Below are 26,034 nucleotides of genomic sequence, written 5' to 3'. Positions count from 1 at the left end.
TTGGCGTAAAATAATTAGGGACAACACTACTCACACACCAATATAATAACTGTAAAGCTGCTAATATTTTCAATATAGGCTGTAGGTATGGTTTAAGCTAATTCATTACCAATATTATAGAAGTGCACTAAAAAATATGTTTTCGGTTTTTCTAATGTTCTTTTATTTGATAGTATGAGTTCTAGAATTATTATTATGTTTGCCATATTCTGATACACAAGGTTTTTATGTGCAGATTGTCCATATTGCCTATTCTATTATTTAAAAACACCATTAGTTGTGATGTTGACTGCTTTCAGGTTGAGGCTCCACACATCTACAAAGACTCCTTTCAGATAAGAGCTTCTCTGGAAGGACTCTCTGACTCATAAAAGTCAGGATCAAGATGAGCATAATTCATTGCAGGGAAGTGTGAGATACGCCTGTCTTTTTTCCTATTCTCTGAAGGTAGTGTAGGAACCATGTTTCCCTTACAGTTATGTGAATCTTGGTGGATGTGCCCTGCAATTTGGGGGTGCACAACACAGTGCAGTAGGTCCCTGCTGACCACTCGTGGTGCAAAAGACACACAATTGATGGACGGAATGCAGAACAAATCACAACATTCACCCCCAGTCAGGAGATCTGGGTTAAATCCATCATTCTTTTGCTCACCATGCAACCCAGTTTAGACCTGGCCATATGCAAATCAGTCATGACCCTGTGCCTCATGGGAACAGTCCTGCCCGAACTGCCAAGCCAGGTCCTCCCTGGACCGGAAACAAGCATCCTAGGACAGGTTTCGGGGTTACATGGGTCCCGTGCTCTCCATGCCACTGGAGTCAACCTATCCTGGCTGATGAGGGTTGAAAGCCCGAAACCGGTCCTATGATGCTTGTTTCCAGTCCGTGGAGGACCTGACCTGGCAGTTCGAGCTGGATTGTTCCCATTGGGTGCAGGGTCAAGACTGATTTGCATATGGCTGGGTCCAAACTGGAATGGCATGGTGAGCAAAATAATGATGGGAGTTAGGCCCAGCGCTCTGCACTGGGGTGAATGTATTACATTGTTCTGTATTCTGTCCAACAACTGTTCTTTTTGCATCTGACCCCTCGTTGTGGGATGAACCAATTTCCCCCGGTGGGAACTGTCAAACGGGTCTACTTGAGACCACTCAAAATGATAATCAACCCCTGACCCTTGTTACTGTCAGCAGAGAGCTTGAACCCAAAAGGATGGGAACCCCTTGGAGAGGAGGACTAGGACACAAGGCACAGTAGCTCAGTAAAGTAATTGTAGCTATAGCCTGTTCTGTGAAGCATTAAGTTAAGCATTTTTCATAAGCAAAGTAAAGGTATGGGTTAGACGATCAGTTGCTGCTTTGCAGACCAATAGATGACTTCTGAGTTTACATACCCTCACACTACCTCACTGAGAAGCCTGCAACTGCTTGCCATTGCTACATGAGAGTAAAGTGTTATAGAGATTGTACATAGCCCATTTTGCACAGCCAAAGGTTCACTGTACCCCTTTACATCAGAGGTACATTACCACAGGCCTCAGGCCCAGTTGCCACTGCTTGCCCAGTGGCCACCGAAACAGGGTCTGACACAAGACACACTAAAAACATGAAACCAAGAACTCCGTCAATCTGAAGAACTTCTATTTATTGACAACCAATGTAGATTTATTGGTAAAGATCGTTTAGAAAAAAACTTTATTCATCATTGCAACAACAAACATTGACAAAAGAAATGTGCTATTCTCAAGGCACAGAGACCTGCCCTGTGGCTATCAGGTGATTTTACAGAAGCCTAATGCCCTTGCATTTCATAAGCTGCCACAAGACTCACACCTTCCGCGACAACAGCATGATCAATACTTTGTATCCATAACTACTTTGTCATATATATACATTATACCCCTCATTTCAATATGATCATTAGGCTCGTCCAAATCCTGGAGAATTCAGTATCCCAAAGTCCATGTTTGTTTTAAATTCTTCATACGATATTGAAAGGGGGAGGCGCAACACATTTCCACAGGTGTATGCCTCTGGAAACCTAGACATTTCAACTTGGCCATCGCATGCATGTAGAAACTCTATTGATGGTTGAGGATTAAAGCCAAGTGGTGGAACTGTGTTAGCGCCAGTCACAAAACACAGAATGTCCTTTAATTTGGCTTCACATGCAAGCTCTAAAAGAAAAAATATATATATGAGTCAAACTAGTTAAATTGTGATTACAGCAAAGATTGTGATTGTTTTTCATTTCATCTGCTAAATGAATACTTCAGTAATGGTTGACATGTGAATAATAAAACCAATGATGATTTGCTGTGCTTCATTTCACCAAAAACTCATCAATTCGAGATTATCTGTTGTTAACAACAGATAACACTTCAAGATCTGGTGTCAGACTATTTTACCATTTCCACAATCCTGCTCACCTTACTCTCCCTTTAATAGACGTCTTCCCATTGTTCAACATGGAGTAAGCATAGGTATTCCATGCTTATAGACCTGCATCTGACACTCTCTCTGAGTCTTCACACACACACACACCACTGTTTATACAAACAATGCCGGTAAGCCAATAACCTTATCTTAAAGGCTTGGGGCTGGAGGTAGCTGCAATCTCCACTGTGCAAAGGCTTTACTCTGTTAGAGACCCACACAGCAGACCCAATCATGCTCTATATAGATTTGTATTACTTTTCCTTGATGCAGTACATGAAGCATCATTCTAATGGGGTAGCTACCATTTTACTCCCAGGACACTACAATAAAGCTTGAACAACATTAATAATATACATATCGTGCAAAATAAAGATTGAAATAAAGCAGGCATAGACTTCACAATTTTGGATGCATTGTCCTTTTGTTCTTATTATAGATTTTACTCTGTGCAAATAAAACGGGTTAGTATGTCCCTCCTTAACTCTCTTTCTCTACAGTATCTTTCGGAAGTCTTTGACACCATGTTTGTCATAATATGCTGGTTTAAATGATAGTTTCAATACATGTGTCTCATCAATAGTTGAGCTATAACATAATGAAACAATTTCACTTGCCTTCACAATCTTGGAGGTAATCTCTCCAGTAAGCAATGATGTGTTCTTCCTGTAACCGATGGTTACTGCCTAATGAACTGAATTTAATGTTAAACATGCCATTAATGATATCAGTGGTGATTTCGTGTTCCATCCAAATGAATGGCTCTTCAAAAAGTTGTTTATGAATTTCCATGGCCTGAAGTACTCCCAGAGTTTTTAACCCCTCCTTTAATCTGCAATAAAGAATAAAGAATACCTAACCATAAATAATCAGACTATTGGTCAAACTATAATGTAAAAGTTATTATAAAATTAATATATGTCTATGACGCATCTAAAGGTCCTTCAGTGCCCTATGTTCATGCTGTTCGAAAAAAGTTCTGTCCAAAAACAAAAATCTGAAGCTAGCTGTTTGAAAACACTGACAAAGGCAAATTCTGTTTCTCCTGTGGTCTCGTGATGAATTCCTAGCAGCAAGGTAGCACACGACTTGCAGCTTTTCTTAAGAAAACATAACCAAACCCAGCAAGTACATTATTAGAGGGCAAACTGCTCATTTTTGGAGCTTTTTGGCTGCCAATTTTTGACTTCAAACTGTTGACCCGGTGGAGTGTGTGAATGGGACCTTAGAGACTGTGCTTGGACTTTTAGTAAGGCCTAGCCAACCCTGCATAATAAATTGTTATTTTATGCATTAGATGAAAAGACCACCTGGGCAAGGTGATTTGTAGCTGTTGATGTCTGCAGGCTTCACGCTCACATCAACCGTGGGAGTTCACTGGAAGGTAGGGGGCTAGAGGTGTCAGTAGATGTCAAAGAATAGATTTTGACTCTTAATTCTGGGTGAATCTGTACTCCATAAACCATCTACTTTATGAGGAGTAGAAAGTGTTGCATTGCCAAATATTTTTTTCAACAAACTGTAAAAATATGATATAGAATGATGAAAACTAAAATATAGTCAAGGTAACCTTATACAGGCAAGCGCAAATTTACTATTCTTAGGTATGCATCAAATTACCTAGACAACATCTAATTATTGATCTTTTTGCATTTGGATAAAAAAAAACTTGTTAAATTGATAGAACACCTTACAGAGTTTGCTAAGCAAATGTTTGAGGCAAACAAGCACTGCGATACCGATAGCAAATTCTGTTTTTGAACATTAGAGAATGGCCTCAATAAACACTTATTAGGGCAAATGCACAAGTCATTGGCAACAAAACACTAGTCACAATTTGTGACCATTACATTTATGATTTCCGACCTATATGTTGATTTTTAAAATTCTACTTTGGAGTGGGTCTTAATTCGACCTACATCATGACTATTAAGGAGTTAAATTGAAAACTGCAACTTATTACAATATGTAGCTGTCAAACCATGTCTCTGATCACCTTTAACTAAAATAAACTTTAAAAAAATAGTAGCCCATTTTCACTAAAGCAACAGGTAAGTTATAAAAAGGGTTAGTTCTTCCAAAGTCTCTTCGAGATTTAGCAGTGGATCTTCAGCCCACAGCCTACTCTAGAGCAAACCTTTTTTTTAACCTTCACAAAGGTAATGGAGTATTCCCTTTTGTGAATGCAATGCTACCTCAATTTCAGAGCCAATAATGTCTCAATACTTTAAACATGATTTTAGTCATCAAATGTTGAATCATCTCATATTGATTCCGTATTTTTGAAGTGACACCTACAATACACTCAAAATATCTAATTTGGATGGAGTCCCAAAACCATTTTAGGAACTTTTACAGACTGTTTTAAGATATTGAAGACAGTCACTCAGACAGTTTGTGACCATAAAAAATGTACATCTTACTTTTGGTTAGTAGAGAAGCATTGAAAAAAATCAACACAGATTTTATAGTATTTTAACCATATAACTGAAATTAAATCAAAGAAAATTCGAAGGGATGAGGTTTGGCATTTTAGCCAAATGAACATGAGGCTCTGTGGGCCTAAACTCATCTGTATGTTTTTGGGAAGCGACTAAGACTACCAGCGTCTGAACTGACTACATCAAGGATTGGCAAAAGCAAAGGGTTCATGAATGTATCTGGATCGAGCAACGATGACACACTGATAGTGAAGAACCAGAGCAGGACACACCATATCGCATTAAAAATGGCGGCCGCCACAGAGTGAGTGCCTTACTAAGCAACATTATAATGCAGCCAGAGCATGGACAGCACCTTAATACCTGGCCTTTGTTCTGCTGACAAGTGATAGTTAGTCACCCTGTCTACTGCTGGAAGGGGGGACAAGGTGAAAATACCTCAGCTGTAGGCTGCCTATGTCCGACCCTGGTAAGATGGCGCCCTGTGGCTGACTAATGCAGAGGGCTCTCTGAGGCAGTATGCAGGGGAGAGCCTGTTGCTCAGTAGAGACGCTTCGTGGATTGAGGGGACAGATATTTAGCATTGCTGGGATCAGCAGTGATCCGAATTGGCTGAGCAAAGATGTTGTGATGAGGCAAGACAGCATGGCACAGTTATTGCCCTGAATTAAATCTACAAATTCGTGCCTGCCTGATGCCCCCTGTAAACAGAACGTTCACAATTTAATGAAGACATCTGCTTCTGGTGCTTGAGCAAGGGCTTCCCCTTAAACACAAGCGCAGACTGGAGTCTGTTTTGTACACTGAACTCCTTGAGATTGTTGGACCGACAAGGGATAGCTAATCAGTGGAGAGTTAACACACCTGTATTCGAATATAGAACCGCTTGCCACCTAATAAGGCAATTAAGGAGCTTAAAATGCACAAGGCCGAGGGGCGTGGCCAAGCCGAGCACTAAGATGGCCGCCTAATCTGTCTGCTCCGCAGACCGAGCTCTACACCCGATTAAATATCCGCTCATTACTCCCCAAACTGCAGCGGAATTGCCACAGTTAAGTCTCCGGAGGGGCAAAGCTGCCGATTGATGCCAGTTGCGGTCCGGACGAGGCCGCGGTGACTTGGCAACGATAACTGCAGCAACGGACCGTGTGAGCCACCGTGCAGCCACCCGGCTGGGAGCACTTTCGGAGGCGGAGACCCTCGGTGCAACTGGAGGGCTGAGGAACATAGGAGACTCACCTACTAAGACCGGCGGGAGACCCCGAACTGTGGCTACTGCTCGCCGCGACCCTTGCGGGGCCACGTGTGCGCCACTGGAGATCCGTTGACTGAGGTGGCCTGGAGTCCGGAGAGGCATGTGGGAGCAACTGGGCAATATCGTTGGAGGCGCCGGCTGTGGCCTCCATCACCGCGGCCGTGGAGAGAGCGGAGTGAGGTGGGGGCCCTGCCTTGAGCCGTGGCCCCGTGCAACTGAAGTGGTGAGGATCCTTAAACGTGACCAGCGGTATTGATCACAGCCTGTCCTGCATGTTCGTGCCAGTTGGGCTGTGGCTGGTATTGCACGCCTCTCTCTGGCCTGGGGCCCACTGCATGACTGGAGAGTGAGTTGAGGCTTGGGGGAGCTCTCCGTGACTGTTTGGCGAAATCGTGCTGCGATCTGGCCCCCCTTTCTCAAAATCATTACAGAATTTAAAGTGATACTTGGATAGACCAGGTTCTGCTTTGTTGGGACTATGCTGTAACTTGTTAAAATATCAAACAATTGCTGATCAATTGAATATGTGGAATTATTTGGGGACAGATAAAACAACACTGGCGGTGGATCGGAATGAGGTGGACCCTCCACCAGTGTCAATGTGACATCTCAGACTATTCGCACACCTGTGAGACTGTTCAATGTCCTGGTGGATACATTCAAAAATGTTGAGGAAATGTGTGGCCTGCTGATCAAGTTTTTATTCACTGGGCTGCCATTACTTTTCTATCCCACGCACATGCAAGCCATGAATCTGTTACATTTTTAGAACTCCTTTTGGGCTGCCAAGACGTGAATATGAGAAGTCCAATTCCTCTGATGTTCTGCTGTTTATGCTGATGCCCATTGTGACTATGAAGGGAAGGTAGTTGTTGCTTAATTTTAGTGCAATTTCTATTTGGGGAAGTTGGGGAGGTGGGAAGGCCTTTAGCTTTTTATTTCTTCCTGTTTGTTTTCTCTATTTTGATTTGTGTTGCATGGGCTGAACCTATGGGAATGTTGGGATTCCTGTAATTTTTGTTAGCCTTCTATTTATGCCACCTGGAGGAAGGACAGCACAAGTTGTATTGTAAAATGCCAATAAAAAACTGAAACAAACTAAATTTAAAATATATTTGAGCACCATGATGTGCTTGATTTCACATTCTGTCATTGGGACATTTCACACAGTGTGAATATGTATGATGCCATTAGGGTGCACAGTGATTTACAGTAATTACTTTTTAAAAATGGACATACATGTACTGCAAAGTCAAAATGATATTGTTTTATAATGCATATGCACATAAATAGCACTGTACCTAACTAGTGAAGGAACAGTCCTCCCCACAATGTACCAATTGATGATATCTTCCAATAGTTCTTTTTTGTCATTCAGAGATTTTAATGGACGCAAGCAACCTGCTACGCTTAGAACTGTGCTGTGTTTTTGAAGCAATCCTTGAAGAGTTTCAAGACACGAAGCATCCTCTATCTATGGAAAAAATAAGATTATGATATTTTGATTAAATAGAACCAAAAAACATTTTAACTGTAACAAAAAAAACTGTAATTAAACCATGATGATGCAGAATAATTTGCCTTGGCCATCTGCTAAATAAACATATTTGTTCAGTAAGTTTAATGTTTATAAAAGTTTAACAGTCAATCGACTAAAACAGTATCAACTGCTGCTGTAGTTAACGCCACTGTAGTTTTACACTAGCTACACTCTCTCCCTGAATGGAACACCAACTGTAAAAGAGTGGGAGAGAATTAGACAAAGATGACTAGCAAAATGGCCTAATGTACCTGAAAGTTTTTGGCACTGAGTATATTAATCCAGAATACAGATATTTAGGTCCTCTCCTATATCACATTGTTTGCAGAAACATGGTCAGGAAGGCCCCATCTATTATGTTATTAGTCATTGTTGAAAAACTGTAGCAATTCCAGGGGAGTCTCATGGGGCAACTACAAGTGGTAGTTGGTATGACTGTAGTTATGTGCCTGAAACTTTGTCTTCTTGTAATATGAAGACTCTGACATATCAAGAACATATCACATACTTTTGATTTGGTAGTATCACTAAGAAATATAGATCAAAATTTGGTTAACAGTATGACGTTCTTGATTAATCACTGATGCAAGAATGTGGATTTGTGCATGGCAGTTGAGAGAGTAGCAAATACGTAGAGGTTGCTCTGGAAACTTTAAAAAGGTGTGGAGGCCCGGTAATAGACATTCAGGATTGACCCAATTCCATATCAAATAGACGAGTGTCATTTCTTTTCATATTCATTTATAGCACATGTGGCAATTAGACATAAATCCAAGATACATAAATAACTATTAACCACAAAATTAGACCCAAATGATTTGCATGTTTTTGCCTAATAGACCCTCAAATACGTGAAAACAAAATAAGAAAATTTGATAAAGATCCCTCAGCACAAATGTTTAGTATCTATTGCTTACCTCTTGCAACATGTCTCGTGTATCTGGATCTACCACATCTACCAAACTGCAATTCACATTTTTTGCATCAGAAACTAAACATCGATACAAAACAGGAGACACAAAATTTGGAGCAGGCCCCCCGTGAACTAGGGAAACAGCCAGGGCTTGGCCAGCAAGGTAATAGTCATCATTTCGCATACCTTAAACAAGAAAAAAGAAATTAAACATAAAGTGTTCTGCTTATCTATAAAACATTTATTATACATCTCAAACTAAATTTATTGCATAAAATCTAGAACACATATTATCCAATAATCCACGGCACCATTCACAAAGGTACTTACGTGCAGTAAAGTCAAGTATGCAGAGTCTCGGCATATGTGGACAATCCTTCGCACTCGGGGCTTAATCACTGTACTTGGGACACAGTCTCCATACTCGGTGCAGAATCTACACAGTTCACAGTGCGGAAATTCGGCCCGAGTACAAGACTCCGCACTCTTAACAGTACCTTTATAAATCAGGACCACAATATATTTAAGACAGACTAAGATATTTAGACAGATGGCCTGATTATGAGTTTACCCGTTACTTTACGCACCTGATAAATAATTTTAACACAGGGTACATTAAATATTGGTTGTGAAAAATAACACTTATTGTTAGTTTGTGGCGAATAGCATGCAGATCTTGGTGATTAAAGCACCAAAATCTGCATGATACAGTAAATACCCTGTTTTTCTCTACCATTATCTTTTGACAGGTTTCGCATGCCAAAATTTATCGAAGGTTGAGGTTTTTTTTACATCCAAAAATGATCAAATGCAAGATCCTGAAGAAAGACCGCTCCACCCGCCCCACTCGCCAGCATCCACAAAAGCTCCCTCCGCATGACAACCACTGACTTGGACGACGCCTCGCCCCCATGGAACACATCCACTTCCAGACCAACCCCAGAATAACGCTCCATGGAACCCTCGCCTACAGACTGCCTGGCTCCATTCACCAATGTCATTGCTGACCTAATCACATTCCATGCACTCGCCTCCACAGACTACAAACTACTTAGAGAACTAAACTTCCACCTGGATAACCACCACGACCCCAACACCACCGCCCACCTAGAGAACCTCAGCAACATAGGACTGAAGCAACTTGTCTCTGCCCCCACTCACACAGCAGTACACAAACTTGACCCTGTCTTCGCAGGAGGAAATAGTATCTTCCTCTGTCACATCACGGAACTGCTCTGGGCTGACCACCATTGCATCCACTTCTCCTTTAGAAAACCCACAACACACAAGCACAAGCATCGCCTCCCATGCAGAATCTGGAGCAAAGTCTCAGAAGAACACATCACCTCCGCTTTCACCTGCACTCCATCCCTAACTATGACAGATGCCAACACTGTGGCAAGCAACCTCCACCAATGGATCGCCAACTGAACAAACACACTCGCTCCCCTCCAGAAGACTACAAGATGACACAACAAGAAAGCAAAGTGGTTCACCGCAGCACTCCAAGAATCTAAGCACGCCTACCGACGACTGGAAAAGACATGGAGAAACAGCAAAACTCTGGAAAAACACACCCCCTACAAAACAGCCACCACGGCATACCACCAACTCATTAAATCCACAAAGAAGAATTTCCTCCAAGACAGAATCCTCTCCAACACCCACAACTCCAAGGACCTCTTCTCCATCATACAGGAATTTGCCAAACCCAACAGCGAAACAACAGACGCCCGCCACTCCCAAGACCTCTGCAACAGACTCAGCTCCTTCTTTCACCTCAAGATCAAGACGCTCTATTACAACTTGGACGACCAAGACCTCTGCACCGCCTCAACCCCAACCCCCAGCAATGCCACCCAACAGATCCTACTTACTTGGACCCCACTCACGACAGAGAACACCATGAAGAACATCCACTCCGGAGCACCTTCAGACCCCTGCATGCCACACATCTTACACAGGGCTGCCACAGCCATAGCATCCGAGCTACGTTGAACCATCAACTGCTCCATCGTGACTGTCACATTCACCGACAAATGGAAGCGCACCTAAGTCAACCCCCTCCTAATGAAATCCTCCGCAGACCCAACGGACCGGAAGAACTTCAGGCCCATCTTGGTGCTCCCTTTCGCAGCCAAGGTCATCGAAAAGGCCATCAACACCGAGCTAACATACTTCATTCAAGCCACCAACATCCTAGACATCTCCCAAACCGGATTCCGCAGCAACCACAGCACCAAGACCACCCTCTACACCGCAACAGATGACATCCGCGCACTCCTTGACCAAGACCAAACTGCAGCCCTCATCCGCCTGGACCTATCCGCAGCGTTCAACACTGTCTCCCAATGCACACTAACTACCAGACTCCACGACGCCGGCAACCAAGGAAAGGCCTTAGACTGGATACGCTCATTCCTCATGGGCAGAACACAGAGAATAAGACTTCTTTCTTTCCTTTCAGAACCGACCGAGACCAGATGCGGAGTACCCCAAGGATCCTGCCTCAGCCCCACCATCTTCAAAGTCTACATGGCCCCCCTCGCACGCATCATCCGAAACCATGGGTTCAACATCGTCTCCTACGCTGATGACACCCAACCCATGCTCTCCCTCACCAAGGAACCCAACATCACCAGGCACAACTTCCAATAAGGGATGAAAGCTGGCAAAGTTATATTCCTTGGAGGATGATTGTTGGGGACATGTCTTAATAACCCAAAATAAATGTCTCCACCTCGTGCTTTTATATGTAGTACCTGATTAAAAGGTACAACTCATTCCTGCCCAAAGAGATTTACAACAGTGTGTTTAACCAGGAATAGAACATTACATACCATTTTTGGACCTTCCAGATGTTTCTTTCTTTAAGCTGCAGCATATTCCGAACTTTACCATAAGTAAGTTGCCGTACCCAAAAAGATCTGCTTTCTCAACACTCAAGATGTCTTGATGGGCTCCAGTGGAGGTGTGGTAAATAATTTAATTACCGGAACTTAATTTGATGCGGAAAATCTATAACAATAGCTCAGTAAAATAAGAGGCAGAATCCGTGGTATTAGAGGTTCGGAACGGGCTTTATTCCAAAATCAATTTAAATTGATGAGCTCCATATTCCATCACCACGAAGGTTCAGGAAGTGAAGACGTTACTTTATTGACAGGTAATCATTTTTATACAATAGGCATTACAGTGAAACAAATGGAGGAGGCGTAACAATTGATAGTAAAGATAAAACATACATGCGTAGCAAAAGTGGGTGTAACTGGGTGTAACTAAAGAACGTCATCAAGTATGATGTCATAATAGGGTGGTTCCATGAAAGAATTTCGCAATGTCAGCAGAAATACTTGGCAGAAATGCGCGCGCAGCAGCATGACGTGTGATTGACGTGCAACTAGGGGGTAAAGGGGACTTGACATTTAGCTCTACATGTGGCGACAGAAGTCTGGAGAGTCAAGTCAACCTAATCCCAAATCATATGTAACATCCTATGTTTAAAGAACTGTGTTATCCAAAAGAGAGGTCTCTTAGAGTAGAATCTTATTCTATACTGACTATACTGACTATTAGTGCGTGTACAAGCGTCTAAGTGTCTACACTAGATGCGGGGGCAGAAATCTTCCATAGAACAGGGCTATGAATTACTTGCATAAAGACAGAGAAGCCGGGCCTTTCGCTCGGTAGCTGGAAGAATGTTTACTTAAACTACTAGACAGGAATGCATTGGGTAGGGAGCGGAGCAGATAATTTCGAAGGTGAAATACAGTTTTTGGCAGGCAACAGGCTGATGTCAGACACCGTTAGCTGCGCAGAGAGTAGGACAAAGTTCATGGATACAGATGCGAGCTCAGACTGGAGCTTTCAGAGGCAGAAGGCAGGAAAAGGCTTGATGGCAGAATCAGGGCCTACTTGCCTGGACTGTAAAATGGCATAAGTGAACCATATAAAGCCGGTGGCCTTTCGTACTTAGGAATGGAATATCCGGCCCATTCATGGCGGATCTGAAAGAGGACATGTTGGCGGTGGACGCACATGTGTTTGCGTCTTCATAACTGGAACTGGAGGGAACATACATGTACTTGTGATTTATACATGAAACCGTTGGGGTCCAAGATAGGGGACATAACTGATCATAAAAATCCATATTTCCACATTCCCTCCTTGTCCCCTACTTGCCCGTCAAGAGATATCAATCTTCATCAATCCGTTGATCTGTTCATATAGCATCATTTGTTCTTCTTTTTTCTTCTGGGATGAATGAAATCTTGGTGGTGGAATACACGATGTGGCACACAGACCACAGATCGCTGGTCCACATTGTAGGCATAGACAGCAACTGAATAATATGAGGAAGCCAATACCTAGGAAGGATAGGACCTTCCATCCAAAGGTAGATAATACACTCCAAAACCAACCGGACCAAGTCCAGGTGCCTGGATTCTGGTGTATCTGGCTTACAATCTTATGAAGGCGAGTTATGGCTTTATATACAGATGGCGAATTTTCTGGTATGAAAATGCAACAACTTGATCCGATGACCCTACAAGCTCCGCCCCTATCGGCCAGGATGACGTCAAGGACAAGACGATTTTGAAGCACAACAATCCGCATAGCAGACTGCTCTTCTGTTAAATTGCCTAAGGCGGAAATAGTTTCGTTCACTACTGCTTCAAGGGTTCTGGTTAATCTACGTATCAACTTACTATTGGTAACTGTACCTATATAGGGAAAGAGACCTTTATTGAAATCTGTGTATTTTTCCCATGCTGTCTCAGTGTAATCGACTATTGGGAGATCTCTCCTTTCTCTATTGTGTACTAAATGAGTATTTCTATGATAATCAGGAGGAGCTAGGAAAACAGGTGGCAAAAGGAATCCGATATAGCAGGTACCATCCCAATCTAGTGGCAAACGTATATATGCCGTCTGACCACATATGAAGTAGGAATGGTGGGAAGCTCTAAATGTAGACTTGCCTTGATCACTAAATTCTATTACAGTGGTGCATCTACTATGGCCCATATGTATGGAACCATTCTTTCTTACACATAATTCACCTTTAACTGGAAATACTGACATGGCGGGCAAAATTGGTGTAGCTTCGGATTCGACATTCAGGATCATGAGATTAAGTGTAAAATTACCTAATCCATATACTTCATTTTCTAGATCAGTTCCTGTTCTTTTGGGAAGTCCCTCCTTGTTAGGGTGACAGACTTTGAGTAAACCTAAGTTCAGATTTCCCCATACCCAGTTGTCTTGATAAACTGCAGAATTCGAATCTAGGGAATTAATTAAACTAAACCATGCTCCACAGGATCCATTGTGTGTGAATGGGTATGGAAAGAGAGGTAGAATTCCTTTATAGTTCTGATAGGGAGGGAGTCGACCACATATCCAACAATTTGTAGCATTGCTAACCTGATGGGAATGATGTAACATACTAATAAAAGTGTTATTGCGCAGCGCAAATCTATAGGACAATTCATGCGGAGGTAATTCACTAAAAGAATGTTCAGCAGTAACATTATAAACATGTCTAGAAATAGGATAATATATGTGCAACAATATACTTGCAGTAATTATTAAAAGACTTAAGAAAAACAAAATTAATAACGTCACTGTGCAATGACTACGCAGTGATTTACAGTACGCATGTCGTTTCAACTTTATCCTTCTGTTTCTTTCTCTATACAGGTCTAAGGGATACATGTCAGAGACAAATTCGACCGATTCACCTTGGAGAGGACTTAAACAATCAAATTACCTGACTGGTTAGACCTAAGTTTTAGTTTGTATTGTTCATGGCTATTCAGTTCAACCAAAGGAAGTTTTGAGTCAATCGGCGAAGACACGCAAGGTGTGTCGTTTACGTCTGACGGTAGTCCATGAAATTTCTTGATATGACTTGAATGTATCCAGCCTTTTCGACCTTCGATCTTCACGGCTGTCCTCGTCGTTAACAATACGAGTTGAGGCGACTTCCACCTAGGATCCAGTTGAGACTTCCGATCAAAGTTCCTCACTAGAACTAAATCCCCTGGAATTACGTCATGGGGTTTCACCTCGGTGTTGTCGGGAAAGGCTGCAGCTACCTGTGAACGACAAGATTGTAGTGCAGACATCAAGGAAGCCAAGTAATCTGTCAGCATATTACAGTCAATATCAGTTATTTTGCGTGGTATAGGCGTCCCCCACATATTTGGTGGTCTACCGAAGATCACCTCATACGGGGATAGCCCTGTTCGAGAGTGTGCTACCATTCTCATGTAAAAGAGTGCAACGGGTAAGGCTACTACCCAGTCGACACCTTTCTCTCTGCATATTTTGGACAATCTAATTTTCAGGGTCTGATTATGTCTTTCCACGAGACCTGCTGCCTCGGGGTGTCGGACACAGTGAAATTTCCACTGATAGCCTAACAAAAGTGAAACGTGTTTCATTAGTTCGGATGAGAACGGCTGGCCGTTATCTGAGTAGACAACACGTGGTAAACCGTACCGTGGGAAGAATTCTCGAACTAACTGTTTGGCAGTAGTCGGGGCAGTGTAATCTGAAACCGGGTATGCCTCTGTCCAACGAGAAAGAGCACAGACAACTACGAGAACATATTTGAATCCTCGACATCGTTCCATCTGGATATAATCCATCTGGAGGACTTCAAAAGGGTGATCAGGAGGCTGAAATCCACCCTGCTCTACGGGAATGCTTTTACCTGGGTTAAACTGACAACAGATCATACAGGTACGAACTTTTTGTTTAGCTGCTGCTCGTAAATGTTTGTTGAACCAAATGTGTTGAATGCTGTCTATCATAGCTTTTTCTCCTAGATGCGCTGGACTATGTACAGTGTTAATAACGACTTGGACCATTGAATCAGGAAGGAACCACACAGATTTTTCCTTTGTCATCCATCCTTGATCCGTTTGGATCCCTCCTAATTCAGTCCATTTCTTTATTTCATCTGGTGTAGCATGTGTCTGTCTGTCAATTACGTCAAGAGCGGGATCCTTAACCGTCATGCAATATGTTGGCGTCAGGACTATTGTCTTTGTCATGTCGGATGTTTGAGTTTGAGCAGTCTGTTTAGCTGTTTTGTCAGCTAGATCATTGCCTTGAGAAATGATATCAGTAACTTTCGTATGAGCTTTACATTTCATAATTGATATTGCAGTGGGTAGATGTATTGCATCTAATAAGGCATGAATAAGGGGTCCGTGCTGAATGTGGGCCCCGTGAGAAGTTAAATAACCTCTCTCTCGCCACAGCACGCCGAAGTCATGTACAACTCCGAATGCATAACGTGAATCAGTGTATATGTTGACTTTTTTTTTATTTGTGGCTTGAATACAGGCTTGTGTCAGAGCGATGAGCTCTGCGGCTTGAGCTGACAAGGTATTTATGCAATTTGTTTCAATGATTTCAGTGTCTGTTGTGACTGCATAAGCGGCCACTAGCTCTCCTGTACCTGTTCTCATACATGAACCATCTACATACAATGTCAGGTCTGGGTCTAACAATGGGACGTCTGTTAAATCTTGTCTGGGTTTCGTCATGATAGTGATAACTTCAATACAATCATGTGCAAGTGGGTCTGTTCCATTTATAGGTAACAGTGTGGCAGGATTCAATGTACTACAACGTCTGATTTCTATATGTGGCTGAAACAATGTTAATTCGTAACCAGTAAGTCGTGCTATAGTCAAGTGTTGTGTTTGTGTGCGGTTCAAGAGAACCTCTACTGCATGTGGTACTTGTACTGTCAATGGATGTCCTAATACTATGGCATCGCTTTGTCTGATTGCTAAAGCCGTTGCTGCCACTGATTTCAGGCACGCAGGCAAAGCCTGAGCTACGGGATCTAATGTACTAGAAAAATAAGCACATGGTTTGTGTGATCCTGCTTGTTCCTGTGTGAGTACTGACAAGGCAGTACCTTCGCGTTCTGTAACGAAGAGTGTAAACTGTTTATTGTAACATGGTGTTGCTAAAACAGGTGCTTGGCATAAGGCTTTCTTTAGGCTTTCAAAAGCTTGTGTATGTTCCTGAGTCCAAGGGAGAACAGTCGATGTGGCTGCCTCCTGTGTTGTCAATTGAATGAGTGGTTTTGCTAGAAATGCATACTGAGGGATCCACTGCCTACAATATGAAGTGAGGCCTATGAAAGCCCGCACCTCCTTTTGTGTCTTGGGTACTGGCATATTAGCAATTAGCTGGATGCGATCTGGTGTAAGCTGCCTTCCCTCCTTGGACAGCGAGTGACCAAGGTAAACAACTCGCTGGACACAGAATTGCAGCTTAGAAGGGGACACCTTGTGCCCCTTTTCGGCCAAAAATTGTAAAACCGTCAGTGAGGCTTTTTCACATTCAAGTTCGCTTCTAGCGGTGATCAGCAGATCATCGACATATTGAAGCAGGGCAGTGTTGACTGGCATGTGGATACTGTCGAGTTCTCGTTTCAGTGCTTGGCTATAGATGCTGGGGCTTTCAGTGAATCCTTGAGGTGCGCGTGTGAATTTGAAGCTACGTCCATTTAAACTAAATCCGAACAAGTATTGGCTTTCCGGATCTATTGGGACGCTGAAAAAGGCATTCTTAAGATCAATTACAGTAAAGAATGTTGCTTCGGAATCAATGGCTGTCAGTAATGAAGAAATGTCTGGGACTACGGGGTATTGTGGTACTATGCATTTATTTAATTCGCGCAGATCAATAACCAATCGATATACTGGCGGGGCTGTTGGATCGGTTCGTTTAAGAATCGGAATTATCGGTGAATTACATACATTGGAGTCAGTTTCCACAACCACTCCTTGGGTAATAAGCTCGTCAATGATTTGTAGTAAAGCCACTACAGCATCTGGGGGTAACTTGTATTGTCGCATTCGTGGAAGTACCACTCCTGCCTTTAGTGTGACTCGATATGGTGTAATGTTCATGCAACCAACATCTGTAGGGCCTTGTGCCCATAAATGTGTCGGTAAAGTCTGTAATCGGTGATCCATGTCTCGGGACACGTAGTGCCCTTTGAAATCACGTAAAAACAATCTTACTCCTTCCGGAGAACAACATATTATAGCTCCTAGAGCTTTCAAAGTTTTTATACCTAACAAGTTTTCTGGACATGATTTAGTAAGCAATAAATCTGTAGTTCGTGTCAAGGGACCGATCGTAAGTGGAAGAGGTTGTGTTACTTCGTTAATGATGGGTTTTCCTGAAAAGCCAAGGGAAATATTCTGTGTGCCTGAGAGGGGTGCCCCTGGAACTTCACTACGTTTTATTGTTGTTCGACTTGCCCCTGTATCAAGTAAGAATTTTCTATCTTGACCTAACAGTTCACTGTGTACATAAGGTCCTTCTTGATCTACAGGGACCTCAATAAGGGGTAAGCCAACTTCCCTCTCTAGGCTGTTTCATGAGTATCGTTGATAATCAGGATAGTCATACTGTGCGGTCTGATACATCTGTCGGGTCGTTGTTTGTGTGGCAGCAATAGGCTGCGGTGGTGGAGCTGGCATAGACTGTTGCGGAGCTGGCATGGATTGTGCATGCTGCGGGGCTCCTTGTTGGTTCTGATCCTGTCTAATTGGTCGTGGTCTTTCTTTTGCGTTACCTATGGCAATATTATGTTTTAAAACTGGACAATCGTGTACATAATGACCTGGCTGTTTACAATAGTTGCACGTCCCTTTTACAGGACCTGTTGAAACACTGGACTGTGTTATACCCTTCTTATGACCGTCGGCTGGCACTGTCTGGGAAACTAGCATTTTCATTTTCGTGTCTTTCATGCGTCTATGTTCATGTTCTTGTTCTTCTCTAATTCTATTGTGATGGTACTGTAGCATTTGTAACATTTGTGATGGAGTGTTACCTTGCCAGGTACTCTCGAACTTCAATATTCTATTCTTAACTTGGGGCAAGGCATTTTCAACTAACTTTGTCACAAACAGATGTGGATACGACTCGCTACTTGCTTTTATTCCACTATTTATACCAAAACATTTCTCAAATCGGAAATAGAAATCACTAGTGTCTTCATCTAATTTTTGTTTACAGGCTGAGATTGCACCCCAGTCTTCCTTTTTCGTAGTTAATAATCGTGGCAATACCTGTACTAGTAAACCTGGTAGTGCTTTGGTCTTGTCCCCGAGCCCTGAACCTGGACCTCGAGCTTTTTCTTCGTTTTCTAATGCTGTCCAATCTATCTTCTGGTCTCCCACCTCTCAATCCTTTTCCTTGAGTTTTTCGTAAATGCCCGCAGGCATTAATACCTTCAATATTGTCATAATGTCGGGGTAGGTATATTCTCCCATGAGTAACATATCTTTAATTTCACGGTGGAAACCCGCTGGGTCTTTGTCATGACTGGGTACCACTTTCTTCATTTCTAATAGTTCTATTTTGGATATGGGTATGTATACAAACACACGTTTAAACTCATTGTCATCACCCTTTATCGGGTGCACTTCTCGTAAGGGATTTTGTCTATCCATGTAATACGTCGTTCTTTCCTTGATGGGCAGTGAGACATGTTCAGGACATACAAAAAGAATGTACTGCCTTCTAGATTCTAGTATTTCTCTAATTAACTTAGTACCGGAACCTCTCCATTTATTCGTGAGTAATTCAGTCAATATATCTGGTAAGGGGCCAGGATCGGAGTGTTGGCTTTTATATAATATAAGGAGTTGTTGAATCATATAGATACCAGCTAAACGCTGTTCATCTGGGGCGAGGTTCAAAAACGTATGCGCTAGTGTATCATCACCATATTTTCCAGGACTATCAACCCAGTGTACGGCTGACCTGGCTAATTCTTGTTCGTCCATAGAATCGAGTATATGATAACTCCTTCGTTCTCGGAGTAATTTGTCAGCGGCTTGGAATGAATGTTCGGGGGACCTTATATTTATTATAGGAGTTTGGAATTTTCTGTTATTATCTGGACGTATCGGACATATCGGATCAGTAAAGCATCTAGTATTATTGCAAGATCTTCCTCTACCTACATAGGCCATGGTTTCTAACTGTCCTGTGGGCAGTTCTAATTCTTCCTCGTCCTCGGTTTGTTCAGGTTCGTCTACTGCTAATCTTTCTTCGTGTATTCGTTCTATTTCTTTGCGGATCTTTCGGCTCATAGCTACTATACATGATCGTTTATCGTGTCTCCCCTCTGATATATTTTTACCCCAAGTGGTAAGAATTTGCATTTCTTCCGGACTTACCCCTGGTTGATCTTGATTTCTGATCACACAGTTTATGAGGAAACGTAACAGTTCCCCCTGGATTTCCACTTTTTGGTACTCCATGGCTCTATTAATACTCTCAGGGTCTCGCCCTGACTGAACAAAATGATATATATTTTCTAAATGTGCAGTCATTCCTGGTAGCTTCCCTAAGTATATTGCAGCTCGTCGGATACGTAATGATGCCAGCATCATCTCGTCCCCTTTTCCGGGCACAGGGTCATATCTACAATCTATTAGAAGTTCCTTGAGCGTGTTGGGAGTTACTAGTTTGGGTGTACGTTGGTGGGCTAATTCTTGAAAGGAAAGTTTATTTGTTCTGGGTGGCGTAGAAAAAATGCTTGATGCACCTCCGGTAGCACCACCTGGGGTGCTGGATGTGAAAGGATTCGTTGAACGGGATATAGCAACCATAGGTGTGGATGCAGATGTAGAAACAGATGTGCTTGCCGGAACTTGTGTCGGGGTTTGCTGTTGCAGAGGTACAGACGGAGGAGGGTCTTGGCGTTGAACCCCCTCGGCAGACGGTCTATGTGGCGCAGCATTAGCATACTCGGGAGCTGCGTCGTCTAAATAAGAGGAAAGAAAAACATCTTCTGCGGATCTGGGATGCCCTTTGGGATGTACTTTTATCGGAAACAATGGGGGTGGCAAGTCTTTTGGTATTTCCGGAGTAGCCTTAGGTAATCCTTCGGCCAGAAGAGGATACATACCATTCACAAGGGCATTTCTTTGTCTGTCTGTTTGTTCTGACTTTACTCGAGTACCTTCTTCAATTAATACACTTTCTCGAACTTTATTTGAATTCTCCTTACTTTTCTCTTCCTGTCTGAGCGCTTTTTCTGTGCGTCTATATGATTCTTTACGCCATAATTCAATGGCATCTTTCTGTGACTGTCTAGCTTTCTTTTTCAATAATTCTTCTTCTACTTTCACGATGCAATCTGCATCCCAGGTCCCCGCTGCGGGCCATCTCTGACTTTCTGGTAATTCCTTGGTGTAATCTACCCATAGATCAAGAAATAATATGGCGTCTAGGCCATGTTTATGATACATGAAGTACCCTGGAGTGTCCCTAGGAGGAATGGGAACAGCTTCTTCGAGTACCCCTTTTCTAGTTTTGATCTGTCTTAATTTCGAAAAGAGCGGCATATTGAGAACTGATCTGATACCTAATTTTGAACACGTTTAATACCATAAAACACAATAATGAACAGTCATTCACACCACAATATACAGAACATATTTAAAACATTTTAACATTTAACATTTAATGAATAAACAATGATGGTCATTTAGGGAAACTAGTCACTAAGCATAATACTCGATACTAACTAGGTAAATCTGAATTATATACTAGACATACTTGATATACTGCTAAACAGTACAGATACACTGCTGAAACAGTGCAGACCGGATTTGTGTACCCAAACCCGTCTTGACCGGCACAACCTATGTGCACGTCAGAACGCCTCCCCGATAATGGTACTCACCGGGTAGCTCGGAACGGAAGGCCTCGGAACTGAACTGAACTTGAACCGGACTGGACTCGACTCGGAACTTCGGAAACTTCGGAAACTGGTGGGCCTCTGTATACCTCGGATCTTGCTCTCTCAGCTAGGCTCTGGTCGGGATACTTCGCACTTCTCACCGCCTCGTCTGGGTGTTGATCGCAGCCTCAGTTACCCCCGCTCGGCAGGAGGGAGATACAGGAAATCCTGTGGGTACGCGTTGTTGTCCGTCCAGCTGTGACAGGAGACCGGGCCTGCAACGCACCGCCGGCGCGTGAGATGAGAAAGTGTCCCTGTTCGGGCGCCATTTATGTGGTAAATAATTTAATTACCGGAACTTAATTTGATGCGGAAAATCTATAACAATAGCTCAGTAAAATAAGAGGCAGAATCCGTGGTATTAGAGGTTCGGAACGGGCTTTATACCAAAATCAATTTTAATTGATGAGCTCCATATTCCATCACCACGAAGGTTCAGGAAGTGAAGACGTTACTTTATTGACAGGTAATCATTTTTATACAATAGGCATTACAGTGAAACAAATGGAGGAGGCGTAACAATTGATAGTAAAGATAAAACATACATGCGTAGCAAAAGTGGGTGTAACTGGGTGTAACTAAAGAACGTCATCAAGTATGATGTCATAATAGGGTGGTTCCATGAAAGAATTTCGCAATGTCAGCAGAAATACTTGGCAGAAATGCGCGCGCAGCAGCATGACGTGTGATTGACGTGCAACTAGGGGGTAAAGGGGACTTGACATTTAGCTCTACATGTGGCGTCAGAAGTCTGGAGAGTCAAGTCAACCTAATCCCAAATCATATCTAACATCCTATGTTTAAAGAACTGTGTTATCCAAAAGAGAGGTCTCTTAGAGTAGAATCTTATTCTATACTGACTATACTGACTATTAGTGCGTGTACAAGCGTCTAAGTGTCTACACTAGATGCGGGGGCAGAAATCTTCCATAGAACAGGGCTATGAATTACTTGCATAAAGACAGAGAAGCCGGGCCTTTCGCTCGGTAGCTGGAAGAATGTTTACTTAAACTACTAGACAGGAATGCATTGGGTAGGGAGCGGAGCAGATAATTTCGAAGGTGAAATACAGTTTTTGGCAGGCAACAGGCTGATGTCAGACACCGTTAGCTGCGCAGAGAGTAGGACAAAGTTCATGGATACAGATGCGAGCTCAGACTGGAGCTTTCAGAGGCAGAAGGCAGGAAAAGGCTTGATGGCAGAATCAGGGCCTACTTGCCTGGACTGTAAAATGGCATAAGTGAACCATATAAAGCCGGTGGCCTTTCGTACTTAGGAATGGAATATCCGGCCCATTCATGGCGGATCTGAAAGAGGACATGTTGGCGGTGGACGCACATGTGTTTGCGTCTTCATAACTGGAACTGGAGGGAACATACATGTACTTGTGATTTATACATGAAACCGTTGGGGTCCAAGATAGGGGACATAACTGATCATAAAAATCCATATTTCCACAGAGGAAAGAGTCTATCTTAAGAATTTTTTTTTTAAAGATCTGCATCTACAATGGACTGGAAGACTTTAATTTCTACGTACAACAAGAACTCCTACCGTTATAACCCAACCAGTGTCTGAAGTCTCATGTATCAAACTAACCCACGCAGTGGGTTATTGCCTTTGATATTCGGGCCTAAGCAGGATGCATCTGTACAGTTTGGGTGATTATTTCATACACACTGCTGCACCAGAGCATCAACTAAGATTACCTAATGCAGAATCTCTAAAGTCAGCCATTATTTGAAGTACTTGTCAGGGGAATTTTCTCTAAATTGATAACAGTAACTACAGCAGGAAAACCTTAGCCCCTCATTTAATGCAAAGCAAACATAAAATATATAATGGAGTACATGCTAGCAAGGTTGTTTTACAGGCTGCAAGGGATATATTCAGTGGGTGAAATTGAAACCAGTCTGCTCTTGCTGCATAAATGAATAGTATAGTGTAGTATTCCCCTCACTGTTCCACTTTTAGTTAAAATTCTTTGAGAATGCCTGATCAGTGGTCTCAACCAAACTTTGAAGAAGTCAGTAAGTAATATAATATAAACATTATTTACAGTTCAAATAATTATTAATTCCCTCCTCTATAATTTGAGCAGTTTAGGAAGGTTGGAACATAATAAATGTACGGTACCTTGGGCATCACAACTGAGTGTCTTCCTGTTTTCGGGTCCCTCAAAGAGTTTGCTGTGTTGTAAATGATGCATTAACAATCGCAAAAATTCCCGTGTTGGACCATCAAAATCAACAGCTCCTTCAGAGTTACCAGAGGAATCAGTAAACATAACAGATATGCGGTTGATTGCTTTATAGGTTTTGCGAAGGAAGCCACGACGTGCTCCATCCCAAATATTTCGCCGATTTATGTTGAACTTGGATGTCTTTTCAGAGTCAATTTGTAAAGCAAGGTTTGATAGTAGATCCTTCAAAGTTATGTCATCGCTCTCACTGAAATACAGGAAATAAAGCTAAGCTATCAAATGTATCAGTTCAAAATTAAACGTATATATTCGGAATTAAACCTTATAAAATTACCTTTCGTGTGCCTCATTTTGTTCAGCAATATTGATATTTGAGGTATCAAACTCTTCATCGTCAGGGATGTGCACATTATCAACCAACAGTTCAGTGTAACATCTAAAACAGTAAGAATATTGTCAACTATTACTATGTTAAAAAAAAAAACAATGTATCATCCTATAGCTTCCTGTTACAAGGCAACCTTATACATGACTTACAGGGCTACATGTATGAAAGTTAGAAATAGCCATTTCATAATTGCGATTCGCTGTGAATCACAATTAGGAAATCGCTATTCCTAAATGGACGTCTTTTGAGTTTAATCACTGGTTTGTAGTGGGTTGAGGTAGGTCGCAATTTGCAGCCCATTAGGAATCGTTGCCATCACAGGAATGGTGGCCTGCTGGGGTCAGCAGACAACCATGTCTGTGATTGCATTTAAATAAAGAAACTATTGTTTGTGCCTAAACGCAGCCCATTTTCCTTGAAGGAAAACATGGTGAGTTTAAAAAAGAAATAAATGAAACTTGGAAGTTTCATTTTTGTAGCAGGCCAGTGCTAATGTTTTTGCCACCGTATTTCAGTCGCAAAACATTTGTACATATCATTTCAATTTCGTATTAGGAAGGGATGCCCTCCTCATGCCCCTTCCTAATACAGAATAACAGAACCCAAATTGCCATTCTATAAAAGCATTTTGGAGGACGCAAACGGCCCGACTCTGTGAATTGGTTTGTTTGTGACTACATGTACATGTTCCTAGGTTTGGATTACTAACGTTTTACCAAATTAAGCAACAATCATCACTAGAGAACTCATTATCTAATTTGTGCCCACAAGGTATGATCATGTAACCAACCTGAGTATGTTTAATGATTAATTATGCTTAATTGTGCAAGCCAATTACTTTAGACTTGTAGAAATTGCCAGTCTTGTCTTTGCCCTACACATTTATTTAGTATAGTAGTGCAGATTACAATTTTACCATCAATGCATTTTAATAGACAGAACATGGGTTAGTGGTAGCATATAGTTAAGATCCATACAATATGTAAAACAAGAACAAACTACTAGCGCCATGCCACACACCAAGGGTGTTATAGTTCAGAAGTACATACCTGTGGTACTCCATATTGACTAATAGGCACCTAGACATTTGATTTTACATCTTTTAAATGAAGAATTTTGTAATTCTGTCTGCATGCAAGATGCCATGGTCACCGCACTACATTATGCCGCACAACTACTGCTTGGGATTGTACATTTTACATTGTTGTATTCCTGCATAATTTAAGTGACTGCTGTACATACCATTACCTGCCTTGATATACTGATTTTGTTTTCTTTAAAGTATTTGACCACTTCAGATGCATTGTACATTAACTTCATGATCCAATAGCCTTACATCACGGGAAATAGCAGGGAAAACAGTTCTTCATGGTCCTGCATTACTGGGCTGGTCATGAAAAAACTTGCAAGAGAATAACTTTTTTTATGAAAGCCAAATACTTTCGAAATTATATGACAATATTTAAAAATAAAGCAAATCTCAAATTGAGTATCTGGGTTGAGAAAAGCAGTACCGATAATGGTCATCAAATCCTTCGCTAATGACAGTGGGAGAGGGCGATATCTGAATCGTATGTTCTTCTGTCGTGTTAGCAGAAATTGGATTTGTTGTAATGTTGTCGACTTTCAATGGATCTGAACTACTCAGGTATTCTGTTTCAGCAGAATTATTGCTGAAAGGTTCTTCACTTTCCAGCCACATCACCATCTCCATTTTTTCATCTATGCCTTTATCCTACAAAAACATCAATGGCACATCAAATGAATCTTGATGAAGATATCCAAGAAATGCTAGTAATCAAACAATTTACAAATAGCCAGTGTGTAGTAGCCAGGCAAGAACTACTCCTTCAGGACAGCATCACACAAGCATTTCCAGTGTTCACTGGCATCTTTCAATACACAAATCCTACTCCTATAAGGTGATTTAAACTGCCTACAAGATCATCCGTAGCACAACTCCATATTTTTCAAATATAAATTCTGACATTACATGTGTAATAGAACTCTCAGCTGAAGGCACTTACCATTTGCTGACCATCTTGTACTTAA

The 26,034-nt window shown here is 42.0% G+C and overlaps 1 protein-coding gene across 3 annotated transcripts; it reads right to left on the bottom strand.

Moving 5' to 3' along the window:
• Positions 1-1,678: 1,678 nt before the first annotated feature.
• LOC146834603 (G2/M phase-specific E3 ubiquitin-protein ligase-like) lies at positions 1,679-25,709 on the bottom strand. Of its 3 annotated transcripts, XM_085600126.1 has the most exons (7): positions 25,497-25,709; positions 23,929-24,030; positions 23,528-23,841; positions 8,591-8,772; positions 7,435-7,607; positions 3,055-3,269; positions 1,679-2,178 (listed from the first exon to the last, which is right to left on the bottom strand). In XM_085600126.1, exons 1-7 carry the CDS (start codon positions 25,694-25,696, stop codon positions 1,922-1,924), a joined length of 1,443 nt encoding a protein of 480 aa, XP_085456252.1. In that variant the 5' UTR covers positions 25,697-25,709; the 3' UTR covers positions 1,679-1,921. The 3 variants fall into 3 exon arrangements, with proteins under 3 accessions (XP_085456252.1, XP_085456255.1, XP_085456253.1); XM_085600129.1 differs by lacking the exon at positions 3,055-3,269; XM_085600127.1 differs by lacking the exon at positions 1,679-2,178 and having other exon boundaries at positions 3,047-3,269.
• Between the last annotated feature and the right edge of the window lie 325 nt (positions 25,710-26,034).

This window comes from Triturus cristatus, chromosome 4_2 (genome assembly GCF_964204655.1).
Source record: "Triturus cristatus chromosome 4_2, aTriCri1.1, whole genome shotgun sequence".
Taxonomy (NCBI): domain Eukaryota; kingdom Metazoa; phylum Chordata; class Amphibia; order Caudata; family Salamandridae; genus Triturus; species Triturus cristatus.
Note: the sequence above shows the minus strand (reverse complement) of the source record. Positions and strands in the feature narration are given on the sequence as shown.